Raw genomic sequence first — 12,318 nt, forward strand, 5'->3', positions numbered from 1 at the left:
TTTTGCTCAGAGGGTCACCTCTGACAGCGACCCCTCCCGCGACGAAATACAGGAGAACCCAGAGGGGCGGCGCCGCCTCCAGTTCTCCGTCGGCTCCACTTCAAGTTGGTTATTTCTTCTCAGCTTCAGCTCCTTTCCTCCAGCCGCTGCTGTTCCAGAAGCTCCGGGCTGTTGGGTCCTCGGATCCCAGGGCCCCTACAGGGTGGCGGGCAACTGAAGAGGGGCTAAGGGAAGGAGGGCCTCGGGCCGGTAGCGCGCAGCTCTGCTGAGCGCGGCGCGGGGACCTTGCTCGCTGGGTGGAAGAGGGGGCGCTAGCGGGCAGGAGGCCTTGCCCGGGTGCCGGGAAGGGCGCGCGGGCTATGGGGTGGCGCCTGTGCAGCCCCTTGGGGGCGCGCCCTCTGTAGCTTCTGGCTGGGAGCCAGGCTGCCGCCTCCGAGCAGCCCTCCGCATCGCTGCCTTCGAGCTACGGATGGAGCTCCGGGAGGCAGGCAGGGAAGCGGGGGCGTGACTGGGGCGCTGAAGTAGGCGAGCCACAGGGCGCCGCGCCACCGCCGCGCCGGGCAGCAGTAGGGCAGCCGGAGGGGCAGCGACATCTGCGGGCGGGCGGTCGATGCTTCCTGGCGGCGCGGAGCAAGCGGGGCGGCCCCGAGGACTTGGGCCGCGGCGAAGCTGGCGGGCCTCACTGCCAGTGGATGGACGGCAAACTTGCCAGTCCCGCTGGAGCTCAGGCCTCCAGCGCGTGGCCCCGGGCCCAGACTGTAGAAGAAGCGATGTCCCTGGTCGCGCGCTTACATTCATCCCTTCGCTCGTGTAGCTGGGCGACGTCCGTGAATCTTCGGTTTATCAAGTCACCTCGAGGGACTCAGGGAACCCGTTTTTCCAACTGGGGATAGTGATTATTCTCGTTGCCTCTTGCCTTTAGAAAGTTATTCTAACACGGTTGATCATCCAGCCAGAGTAAGAAGGGAAAATAAACAGCGTGGTCTGTCCCTTGTTGAGGCGATATACAGGGATCCCGCCAAGTTCGCAGAGCCAGTTTTAGGTGGAGCGGCAAACACAGCCCATTGACAATTCAGCCCCGGAAAGGGTTAACTGCATCCTGCAGGTTCGGTTTACATGTAAATAGAGAGCAGCTGCTCCGCGCGGGCCCCAGTTGGCCCTTTTAAGTTTTTGATTGGTTGCCAATGACATCACCGTCCGTATTATAACACTGTGGACCCAAAGCGGCGTCGGATAAACCCTCCTTAAAGAGCCATGGCCACGCCCCGGCTCCGCCCCCTCCAGGTGCCCATTGGTCGCGGGCTGCAGCGAAGTAGCGGTCAGGTTTCTCCGGATTCCTATTGGTTCAACAAGCCGTCGGTCGGCAGCCGGCCCGCCCCCTCAGAACCTTACATTTACAGTGTAGCAAAAGAGAAAGTAACTATGTTGCTGCTGGAGATCAATGAAGCCTAGTGAATGAGGGCTGAATGTGCGAATCCCTTGCTGAAGCGGAGCGCCAGATGGTGGAGGGTTACACTTATTTATGAAGTAAGTGGAAGTCACCGTGGCTACTCCTGAGAGTCCAGGGGTGTGAGGCGGTGTGAGTGTGAGTGAGTATGTATGTGGTGTGTGTGTGCGCGTGTGTGTGTTGCGATGTTTATGGAGGAGCCACAGCAGGTGAGGTTAAAGTGTTCCCGCTGTTGGCTCACACCGCCCTGTGCGTTTACTCTCTCTGCAGTCTACTTGGATTGGGGGCGAAGGAAAAAATGAGGTTTGTTGGGATGCTTTGCGGCAGTTTTAAAGGCCAGGGACTTGTTAGTGCGCTGTGTTGCGAAGGAGGATGTTAAGTGCCCGGGAGTGGGGAAGCAGCATTCTCTGACCACTTAATTTTCTTTCCAGCCGCTAACTAGAGGTGGAAGGGCGGCTAGAGTGGGAGGGGGATAGCTCAGTGTTTTTCGGGAGGTTTCCTAGGCTGTCTGGATGGTTTCACGGGCAATATATATGCCCGACCCTCTGCTGCAGGGATGCAGGTCTCTTTATACACTCCGTGCGTGTGCGTGTGTGTGTGTGTGTGAGAGAGAGAGAGAGAGAGAGAGAGAGCGTTTGTGCGCGCCGCGCACTCTGTGTGGAGGTGGGGGTCCCAGCTTGTGTCTCCATGAGCACGCTTTTGCGTCCCTCTCAAGGGAAATGGACTGTTGATCCTGGGACGTACCCTACTAGGTAACACAATAGCAAAGACTTGGGAAACAGTTATAGCTTCTGGACTAGTACTCGCTCTTCAAAAAATACTACGCAAGGGAGGAAGGGGAGGGGGAGGGAGGAAAGAAAGGAGAAAGGGAGGGAGAACAGGGGTTGGATTCTTCTTGCCCATCCAAAGGTGGTGAGAGAAAGCTGAGTCCGGTGGGGATCTGTGGATGTGATAGGTGCGAGCCCCTGTGTGTGTGTGTGTGTGTGTGTGTGTATTCTGCCTGTGACATTTTGGCTCTGTGTCTGAGAATGGTGACAGTCCTGTGTAGAGGGATGTTGGATGACATTTTTCCAGACATCTCTTAAAGTTGGCTTAGATGAGCTCCTCTCCTCTGTGTGTATGTCTAGTAGGAGAGGAGCCAGCAGGGCCCTGGAGTGGAGTACCTCTATGCCTATGGGGAGGAAGGAACTGTCCCTTTGCAGGTACCCTCTCATGAGACAGAACATAGACCCCTGTGGGCAACTCTTTACTTCTCACTGGGAAGTCTTCTTTATGAATCCATCCTCTTGAAGAGGGGGCACATCTGTGTGAGATCAAAAGATTGAAGCTCTAGGAAGTTCCTGTAGGGAAAGGAGGAGAATGGAGAGTTGAAGTGGTCCTTTTCTTAAAGGCAGGAGTGGAGTGGGTGGTGCCACAGGGGAGCCATCTGAGGGATGGATCTGTCAGGATCAGGGTTTTCAGACCTGCCTCTTTAGCTTGAGGCTTCATTTTAGGGGACCAGTATGTAATGAAAGAGGACATGCAGATTAATTTATAAATAAGAGGGTAATAGGAAACATGGGAGGTTTTAATACGACTTTGTTGTGCTTTTCAAAGGACTTGGGAGAAAGAAAAGTAAGAATAGCTCAAAATTGAAGAGATTCACTTAGAGGGCTACTTTCATTCTGATATGCAGAAAGTTGACATCTGCCCCTGATGTATATTTAGCTGCTGTATATTCCCATGAGCCTTGCCAGCACTCTTGGTCATTCCTTTGCCTTTGCAGTGGCTGAAGGAATTACATGGAAAGTATGCAAGGGTGGACGTATGGGCCCTTCTCAGATGATTGCAGTATACTTCTGCCTTGGAGATGAGGCCCAGAAGAGATGCCTCTTAAGAACCTTCCCATCCATCTTGAGCTTTTCTGATCCTTTGTGCTTGTACTTTTTCTAAGGCTGAACTTGGATGTGGGTCCATGAAAGGTTGTTCATCAACATTTGCATAGACTTTACATCTAACCTTAGACTCAGCCAGGACAGGGCGTTGGGTGGGGGGTGGTCCTCAGGCGTGCATCCTCTTTGAACCCATAGTGGTGAGAGTCAAGCTTTGAGTGACAGGATACTGGGCACTTAGGACGACTTCGCTAAGAGGGATGCAAAGTCCTTTCCTAGGGATTGGATTCGACTGCTTTTTGTGTCACATGACTTTATTCTTTCTTTCCCCCCCTCCCCTTCTTTACAGACTGTCTTGAGTTCTTCTTGAATTGCCAGTTTTCAGCCTCCTCATGCCTCCGTCTCCTTTAGACGACAGGGTAGTGGTGGCACTGTCTAGGCCCGTTCGACCTCAGGATCTCAACCTTTGTTTAGACTCTAGCTACCTTGGCTCTGCCGCCCCTGGCAGTACCAGCCACCCTCCTGTCATCGCCACCACCGTTGTGTCCCTAAAGGCTGCGAATCTGACGTATATGCCCTCATCCAGCGGCTCTGCCCGCTCCCTGAATTGTGGGTGCAGCAGTGCCAGCTGCTGCACTGTGGCAACCTACGACAAGGACAATCAGGCCCCAACCCAGGCCATTGCCGCTGGCACCACCACCACCGCCATCGGAAGCTCTACCACCTGTCCTGCCAGCCAGATGGTCAACAACAGTGAGAATGCAGGCTCTCTAAGTCCATCAGGTGGGGTGGGCAGCCCCGTGGCAGGGACCCCCAAACAGCTAGCCAGCATCAAAATAATCTACCCCAATGACTTGGCCAAGAAGATGACCAAATGCAGCAAGAGTCACCTGCCAAGCCAGGGCCCTGTCATCATTGACTGCCGGCCCTTCATGGAGTACAACAAAAGTCACATCCAAGGAGCTGTCCACATTAACTGTGCCGATAAGATCAGCCGGCGGAGACTGCAGCAGGGCAAGATCACTGTCTTAGACTTGATTTCCTGTAGGGAAGGCAAGGACTCTTTCAAGAGGATCTTTTCCAAAGAAATTATAGTTTACGATGAGAATACCAATGAGCCGAGCCGAGTGGTACCCTCCCAGCCACTCCACATAGTCCTCGAGTCTCTGAAGAGAGAAGGCAAAGAACCTCTGGTGTTGAAAGGTAATGCCCCCACCCCCTCCCCAAGCACAGCCCTGGGGTCACCCTGGGTTTTCTCTGAGAAGTACTAGCATTCTCCTTCCGCTGGCTGCAAAAGACCAGAATTGCCTTTCTTCTTCTTGTCTTCCCTTCCATGCCCTCTCTTAATTATTTTGGGGTTGGGAGAGAAACCCAGCAACCTTGAACTGAAAGCCAGAAGACTTGGGCTCTAGTCTTTAATTCACCTTCTCATTTGCATTGTGCAAGTCATTTCCCCCTCTCGGAGATGGTTTTCTCATCTTTCTAAAAAGGGGCTCTATGACACCAGATGGCATCTGCAGTCATGCCTGCACTGGTAACTCTGTTCCATTCAAACTAGCTGGAAAGTTCTTGTCTCTCAGACTTAACCAAAGCTGATGGAACAGAGAAAACCGCAACCATGGTGAACTGCAAGTAAACCTCCAGGTACCAGTTCTTTCTGTGGGAAATTCTTCCTCTTTCTCACCTCTCTGAAAGTAACCTTCAAAAAGGGCAGAGATCCTTATTTTAGGGCCCCTCCGAGAGTTCACCCCAAACATCCATTCGTTTGCCAAAACTCCAAGGGATAGAGTCATTTTATGAAATACTCCCCAACACACTGTTTCTTCTGGTGTCACCTGACAACCGTTGACATCATAGCTCTGTCCAAGATGGGATGGTGGGTCACTTGCCCCAGGACACTGAGCGTGAATAACTGGATGTCAGTGTCATTGAGCCCTGGCAGGAGGAATTAATTGCCCACCTGTCTCTGGGCTCCTTCTGCACAGCATTGCCTAACCTAGAGGGAGTCCGCATCCCCTGTCCCTCCCAGATGTGTCTCTTTGCCCTTGGATGCCATCCTTTGGGACACTGTACACCACACTTCATCTTCAGTGTTTTCTGTCAGGTGGTGGTGGTGATGGTGGTAGTCTTCTTCTTTCTTCTCTTTCCTTGAGTGTTGGGTCAAGGCACACAGTCTGGACCACATTGGCATCCAGTCTCTTGCACTGTGTAGACCAAAGGCATTGCTGGGTTCCTTTGAACACCTTGCATATTTAAATTGCAACAGGCCATTGGAATGAGCAAGGTAGTTGGTTTTCCTTTGTGGGCTAGTTCTGCCATTCTTCTTGTCTTCCCAGTGGTGCATTCTGCCTTTTGTTGAGGAGTGTTCTTAGAAATCCAGTTCTAAATTTCTTGGACCTCATCTCCCCTGCCCACCCTCACTGGCCTCGAGCCTACTCTTATTGGGCTGAACTAGAACAAAGGTACAGCTTCCCTTAAGGAAGGGCTGGTGGGCTCTCAGGGGAAGGAGAACATCATGGAAGTTACATCCAGAGTGTTCCAGCAGCACCCAGGCATTTTATGTTGTTTTTGATGGGTTTTCTTGTGGTTACTGATATGCTCATATTTCCTCTGTGTATCCTTGTATTTTGTCGTTTTGTATTCTTGTTTGGCTGACTTTGAGTGATTCCCAGTAGGTTTACCCAGCTAGCATTCTGTCTATGTGCTCCTGGCTTGTCTCATCTCTTTCAGAAGAGAAAATACACTCTTCACACTTCTCATTTGTTTGTATTGGGGAGCCAAGAAACGGATAACCAATGGAATGATCTTCCAGGTGGTCTGTCACTCATGTAGAGTAGATGCTGTTGAGGGAAAGCAGGCCTTTTGCGTCCAAATGATCTGAGAACAGGCATCAAATAATCCACATGAAGATGACCCTGGACTTAAACATTGAGAGTGTTAAGGAGGAGCTGTAGATTCTACCCCCTACTTTGGAGTGGGCATTATTGTGTATGGGGGTGGCTTGTCGGTTGCTGGGAAATGAATCTCCTAGGTGTTGCTGATCAAAGTGGGATTCCTCTCACCATTTCCTGTGGATGCAGCTGAGAGCCCAGGCAGCCTGGGCTTGTTCCTCAGTGTCAGTAAGGTTGCCTCAATGGGGCGGGGCCAGACATGCTGCTGATGTCACCGCTGGGCGCCTGCCGCCACCACCGCCCACAGGGCTCATCATTTTCGGGTTGGTGAGACGGAGCAGCGGTCGACCTGGAAGTTGCACTGGTGGTAGAGGTTGTATTATTTGTAGTTTGGGCTCTTTCTTCAACTATCTGGGGATTTTGTTGAAGATATGTAGTTTGGGAGCAGAAGGGTCTGTAATGTACTTTATTATTTTTGTCATTGTGATTTTGGTCTCTTTGGAGGGGAATGGCCTAAAATTGGGGCCATGATGGTAAAGAAGGGAAAGAGATCAATATTAGAATGCCCCTCTAGCTGCCCTTTCATCTGGGTAAACCAAAAGTTAATGCCATACCACCACTGAGGTGAAAATGGGGTGGGTACCTCTGAGAAGGCATGACCAGCAAACTTCTCCTAGGTTCTTGAGTGAGTCTATCAGACCATTCTGATCAGGCTTTTCTGCTGAGGTTTATTTTGGTAATCCCTACCCTTGGTGATGTAAGATTTTATTTTAGCAAGAGTAGTAGCAGTACCATTTTGGAAGGAGTGGTTTTCTCAGGGAAGATGTGGTGGGGCTAGGGGTGGGTGTTGGTTAGCATCTGGGGTAGATGCTTCTAAGGCTTTGGGAGTTTATTTTCAGAGATTTCAGTACAATCCCGGGTTAATTTATGGCTGACCCATCTGAGTCTCTGGTTTCTGTTTGTAAACACTGGTTGCTGCCCTCCCTGTCCAAGTTTTATGTCCCCCTGTTTCAGTGCCGTGCTCTCCATTTTTGGTGCTGCCTGTCAAGTAGAGCGGCTGCTCAGACACTGTTTTAGTAATGCTGTGTCAGGTTGGGAAGAAACTGATCAGAGGCGCAGAAGACCCTGGGATTAAGGGACTGTTCTAATTTACAGTCCCCTCCCCACTGGGACCTATATCTGAATTCGTATTTTATTCTCATCCTCCAAAGAAGAAATGGCATCAGACCTGTGCTTCTACTCCACCTGGCAAACCATGAGTCAAATAAGTACATGTATAGAGACTTGCAAGGCTTTGAAAGAATTATAATCTGTTTTACACAAAGTTGACTTTTAATGTGATTTTGCACCCAGCTGAATAAGGAGGCTAGACAATTCTGGGTTTTCCATAATGAGAGCTACCATCTTTGCTATGATGTTTGTAAGGTTCCCTTTTCAGCAAGGCTGGGTTCAGGGAAGTAATTTGTCATTTACCTATGTAGGAATGGATAGTCTATTATCACCTCCTCTTTAAAGACAATCTGTGTCTTTAAAACTTTTAATATTAAAGTTTTCAAATACAGAGAAACATAGAATAGAGTATCATGATCGCCATATACCTAGTACCCAGATTAAACAATTGTTAATGTTTTCCCTCTCTGCTTTCTCTTCCTTTATTGGTTGTTGAAATATATTAGAATATAGGTAATATTTGACTATATTTCAGTATGTTTCATGTTTAAACTTAATGCTTTCAAATTAAGAGGTATGGGCATATTTTATAGTACAGTATGGACAACATTTTCACTCCTAAATATTGGTGTCATGTCCCTGTTGTTGACTTTTTCAAGCTCGGAATTCCACTTTGACTAACTGGCTACTACTGAATCTATGGGGCAGCGCCTCCCACCCCACCAACACCCACCCACTCCCCCAGACTGGGAGGGATCTGTAGCATCCTCTTCCACAGGAGTCTATCAGGTCCCATACCTGTACTTGCTCTGTGCTGTCACAAAACAAAGAGTGACTGACAAGCCTGCCTCTGAGTCAGTGGTATTTATTGGGGGCAGGGCTGGTGGGGGATGAGTTGAGTACCACTTCAGGAAGCTGATTCAGTAGCAAAGATCTGATCACATAGAGAGGTAACTTTTTATGCTAGAAAACTTCCCATCAAAACTCCTGAAGTGAGCCACATAGATGGCACATCTTCCCATAGGCACAAAGGGCTCTGAAGTCAACACTTGTAGGCAGTACTGAGTCTGATGACAAAGTGAAGGGCTGTGCTTAGACATTGGAGACCCCGAGGAAGTATGTTTTATCTTCTGCATTGCTTTGTGGGAGAAACAAAAGTCTCCCTCTTGTCCGTCAGGGATGTTAGGATTTTTTTTTAAGATATGTGAAACAAAGGCATAATCTATTTTCACACGTTTAGTATTGTGATTCTGAGCTTCTGTTTAACATCCAGACATACTGAATATTAGCCGTGTAGCAAATGGCGGAGAGATTCAGGCAGGAGCAGGGGGCCAGCCTGTCTGAGCGTCTTGGCTCATGCCTTGCTAGCTATGTGCCCTTGGCCAATGGCTACTTCCCTTACTTCCTTATTTTCCTTGTTTACAAAAAGGATGTAGCAGCAGCACTCTCCTGGTGGTAGTTTAGGTAGTAAATGAATTAATGTGTACAAAGTGTCTAGAACAGTTCCTAATACAGAGTGAACTCTCCCTCCATGTAGCCCAGTAGTATTACTGTTGGTTGAACAGAAATGATGGTGTCAGTAAAACTGCAGTTTTGGCCTCTCTTCCAAAGGAGTGCAAATAACAAGTTAGGTACAGCCGTGTGTGTGTGTGTGTGTGTGTGTGTGTGTGTGTGTGTTGCTATGGCCTAAAAATAACTTGATGACTGTTACCTAATTTAAGTAGCATACAGTTGGAGTGCCAAGTAATTACAAAGACATGTTGGGTCAGAAGGCCAGAGTAATTTCGGCATATCCTAGAATTATTTATTCAGTGGGGAATTTGTAAAAATGTGATGATAAATCTGTCCAACGAATGTCCCTTAACTAAATAATGAAAGTATAAAACTATTAAGCTTTGCTTTTTCTGGCCTCTCATCAGGCTGATTTATTTTTGGAATAAGAATTGTAGTCTGACTATAAAAGGGGAGGTGGAAGGAGTGGGGAGTATGCTTCATTTTGAAAAGTTCTTGAAGCTTTGCGTTTTGATGAGATGGAAGGCCAGGGAAAAGGAGGGAATTCATGGAAAGGCCTGCTCATTTCTTTCAGTGAGTCTTGAACCTTCCTCCGAGCTGGTTCATAGTTGACTGTATCTTCCTTAAGCTTTTGGACGTATTGTGCTGCTTCCTAATTAAAATGTGAGTGAAAAGTCCGTTCACTGTGTGTTCAGCAGAGTTTATCTCCCTTTCACCTGAGCTCCAATCGGGACTTTGCCACTGACCAACTGGAGGTGTCCTTAGGCAACTCAGGTTACCACTCCAAGCCCGTTTCTCTTCACTGTAAGACAGGGATAATTCCAACATCAAGGATGAAAGACAATGTAAATAGAGTGTCTGGCACATAGATAGCTGTCAATAAATCAGGGCCCTGGGCTCTGCCCCACTACCCCCACGTCCTTTCAGAATCTCATCCATGAGACTGGGTGAGGGGGCAGCGGGATGGGAAGAAGGGGTGTCCCTTTTCTAAGCACAGCCCTAGAGAGCATGTTAAGTAGGAACCACTGTCCTCACCCATTCAGATCAGTTAAGTTAACCATCTGGCTTGTGAAGGACAAGTTCAAGAAACTCCTTTTAGATGAGAAAAAGCAGGGTAGAGGAAGGGAGATCTGGCAAAATTACAGAACCGAAACATTCTCTAGACATAGCCTTGTGGTGTTCCTGCTCTCAGGAGCTGGCATTAACCTCTGACCAGGAGCTGGCCCTGCTTCCTTTATTTCTAGTGTTAGCACCAACCAGACTCTGCCTGGCCCAGCATCTCTGGGGAGCGCTAGTTTGGGCATAGGAATGTGTTGGTTTGCAGTTCTGAAGCAATTTGGTTCAAACAGCTACAGGACACAAGATGGGCAGCAATTCTCATCCCAGGAGAAGGCCAGGAGAAGTCATCTCACCTCTTCTGAACTCGAGACTCCCAGGTTATAGAGGAGGAAGGAGGCTTAGAGGTCACTAGTCCAGGAACCTTCACTGCAGGCTGCACCTTGAAATCATCTGAGGCAACTTAAGGCCTAGGATGCCCTGTTCCCACCCCCAGTGATTCTGATTAAATTGGTCTGGGGTCCAGCTGAAGTATCAGGACTTTTAAAAGCTCCCAGGTGATTCAAACACGCAGTGAACTGGGACACCATCGATCTCGTCCAGTCTTCTTCTTATGCAGTTACGGAATTGGGGCCTAGAGAGGTTTATTGCTCATCCAAGGTCACATGCATGATTAATTTCAGAACCCTAGTGCAAAAATAGGTCTTTCCAGGTCGATAGGTTGATTGTGTGTGTCTGTGTGTGTAGGTGTGTACTATAATCTAATGATAACAGTATCTACTATATTGCATGCAAATATAAAATAATGCATACATAATTTTAAAGATATATCTGTTTTAAAATCTTTATTGAATTTGTTAAATATTGCTTCTAATTTTTTTTAAATCCATCCATCCTGTTTATTAAGTTCACTATGTTTTTTTTTTTTTCCCCCAAACTTTAAATTTTTTATTCTGTATTGGGGTATAGCCAATTTAGCCAATTAACAATGCTGTGATAGTTTCAGGTGAACAGTGAAGGGACTCAGCCATACATATACATGTATCCATTCTCCCCCAAACTCCCCTCCCATCCAGGCTGGCACATAACATTGAGCAGCGTTCCACCTGCTGTACAATAGGTCCTTGTTGATTATTCATTTTAAATACAGCAATGTGTACATGACCTTCCTAAAGTCCTTAATTATCCCTTCCCCTTGGCAACCATAAGTTCATTTTCTACGTTTTGTTTTTTTGGCCTCAAGGCCTGTGGGGTCTTAGCTCCTCCACCAGAAATCAAACCCAGGTACCCTGCATTGGAAGGCAGAGTCTTAACCACTGGACTGCCAGGGAAGTCCCTAAAATAATATGTTTAATCAAGGATGAGATGGTTGGATGGCATCATTGACTCAGTGGACATGAGTTTGAGCAAACTCAGGGAGATAGTGAAGGACGGGGAAGCCTGGTGTGCTGCAGTCCATGGGGTCACAGATTTGGACATGACTTAGCGAATGAACAGCAACAACGATCAATCGTTTTGAGTATTGCTACCTTTGTTCTTGAATTTTGGGATTTCAGTCCGGAAGTATAAGGACTTAAGTCTAAGATATTTTGAAACCAGCAAGCTCATAGCCCTGATATTTACCTGGGTCTTAGAAATATGGAACAATATTAATGATTATTTGATCCCATCTTCTAGGGAATTTAATGGTTTCAGGAAGAGCTGGAAAACAATTATCAAAATGCACTCCTGTACCTAGATGTCTAAAGACTTATGGATTGGTTGGTTTCCATGGATGTTAAACCCTTGTGGGTATGGGAGATTCATTCACTTTTTAAATTTTTCTTTTTTGTTTTTTTTCTTTGAAGTATAGTTGATTCACAATACAGTGTTGCATTAATTACTGCTATACAGTAAAGTGATTGTTCATCAGGTCTCACTGAGTGCCTTCTAGGCTCAGCACTGGTCTTTAGGCTAAGGCATCTGCCATCATAACTAGGATACTTTGAATGTTAAAATGAGAGCATATGTGGACTAGGCTAATATTCCACATCCATTCCACCTTGCAGCTCATGTACCTATGTGGATTTTCATTCTCTTCTGCAGCAAAATCTTGTTTAGGGAACAGTTTATCTGGAGGAAATATCATTCTGCTAGGAAATCCATGTTTGTGTGACCTTTGGCTTTTTTCTCCTTTATTTTTCCCTTTCAAGATAGAGTCTGGCCTTTTCTAAGCACATCTCCTTGGGCCAACACAATTTCTTTCCAAAGTCTTGATCCAAAATTAAAATTTTTGGGTTTTTTATCAAAAAAGGAAATGCACATACTCTGTCTCAAGAAGCTCAGGGCTGACAGGCTTCCTCTGTGCATTGGAGTGGAACTGTGTCATTTG

At 47.6% G+C, this 12,318-nt stretch overlaps 1 protein-coding gene across 1 annotated transcript in view; it reads left to right on the forward strand.

The window, feature by feature from the left end:
* Positions 1–1,368: 1,368 nt before the first annotated feature.
* The window catches only part of DUSP10 (dual specificity phosphatase 10), a 40,320-nt gene continuing 29,370 nt past the window's right edge, over positions 1,369–12,318 (forward strand). The window contains exons 1-2 of the mRNA XM_006078415.4: positions 1,369–1,527; positions 3,668–4,521. Of these exons, the coding sequence (XP_006078477.3) occupies positions 3,711–4,521 (811 nt within the window). The 5' untranslated portion in view covers positions 1,369–1,527; positions 3,668–3,710. The remainder of the gene's footprint in view (positions 1,528–3,667; positions 4,522–12,318) is intronic.

The sequence above is a fragment of the Bubalus bubalis genome, chromosome 5, assembly GCF_019923935.1.
Source record: "Bubalus bubalis isolate 160015118507 breed Murrah chromosome 5, NDDB_SH_1, whole genome shotgun sequence".
NCBI classification, from domain to species: Eukaryota; Metazoa; Chordata; class Mammalia; order Artiodactyla; family Bovidae; genus Bubalus; species Bubalus bubalis.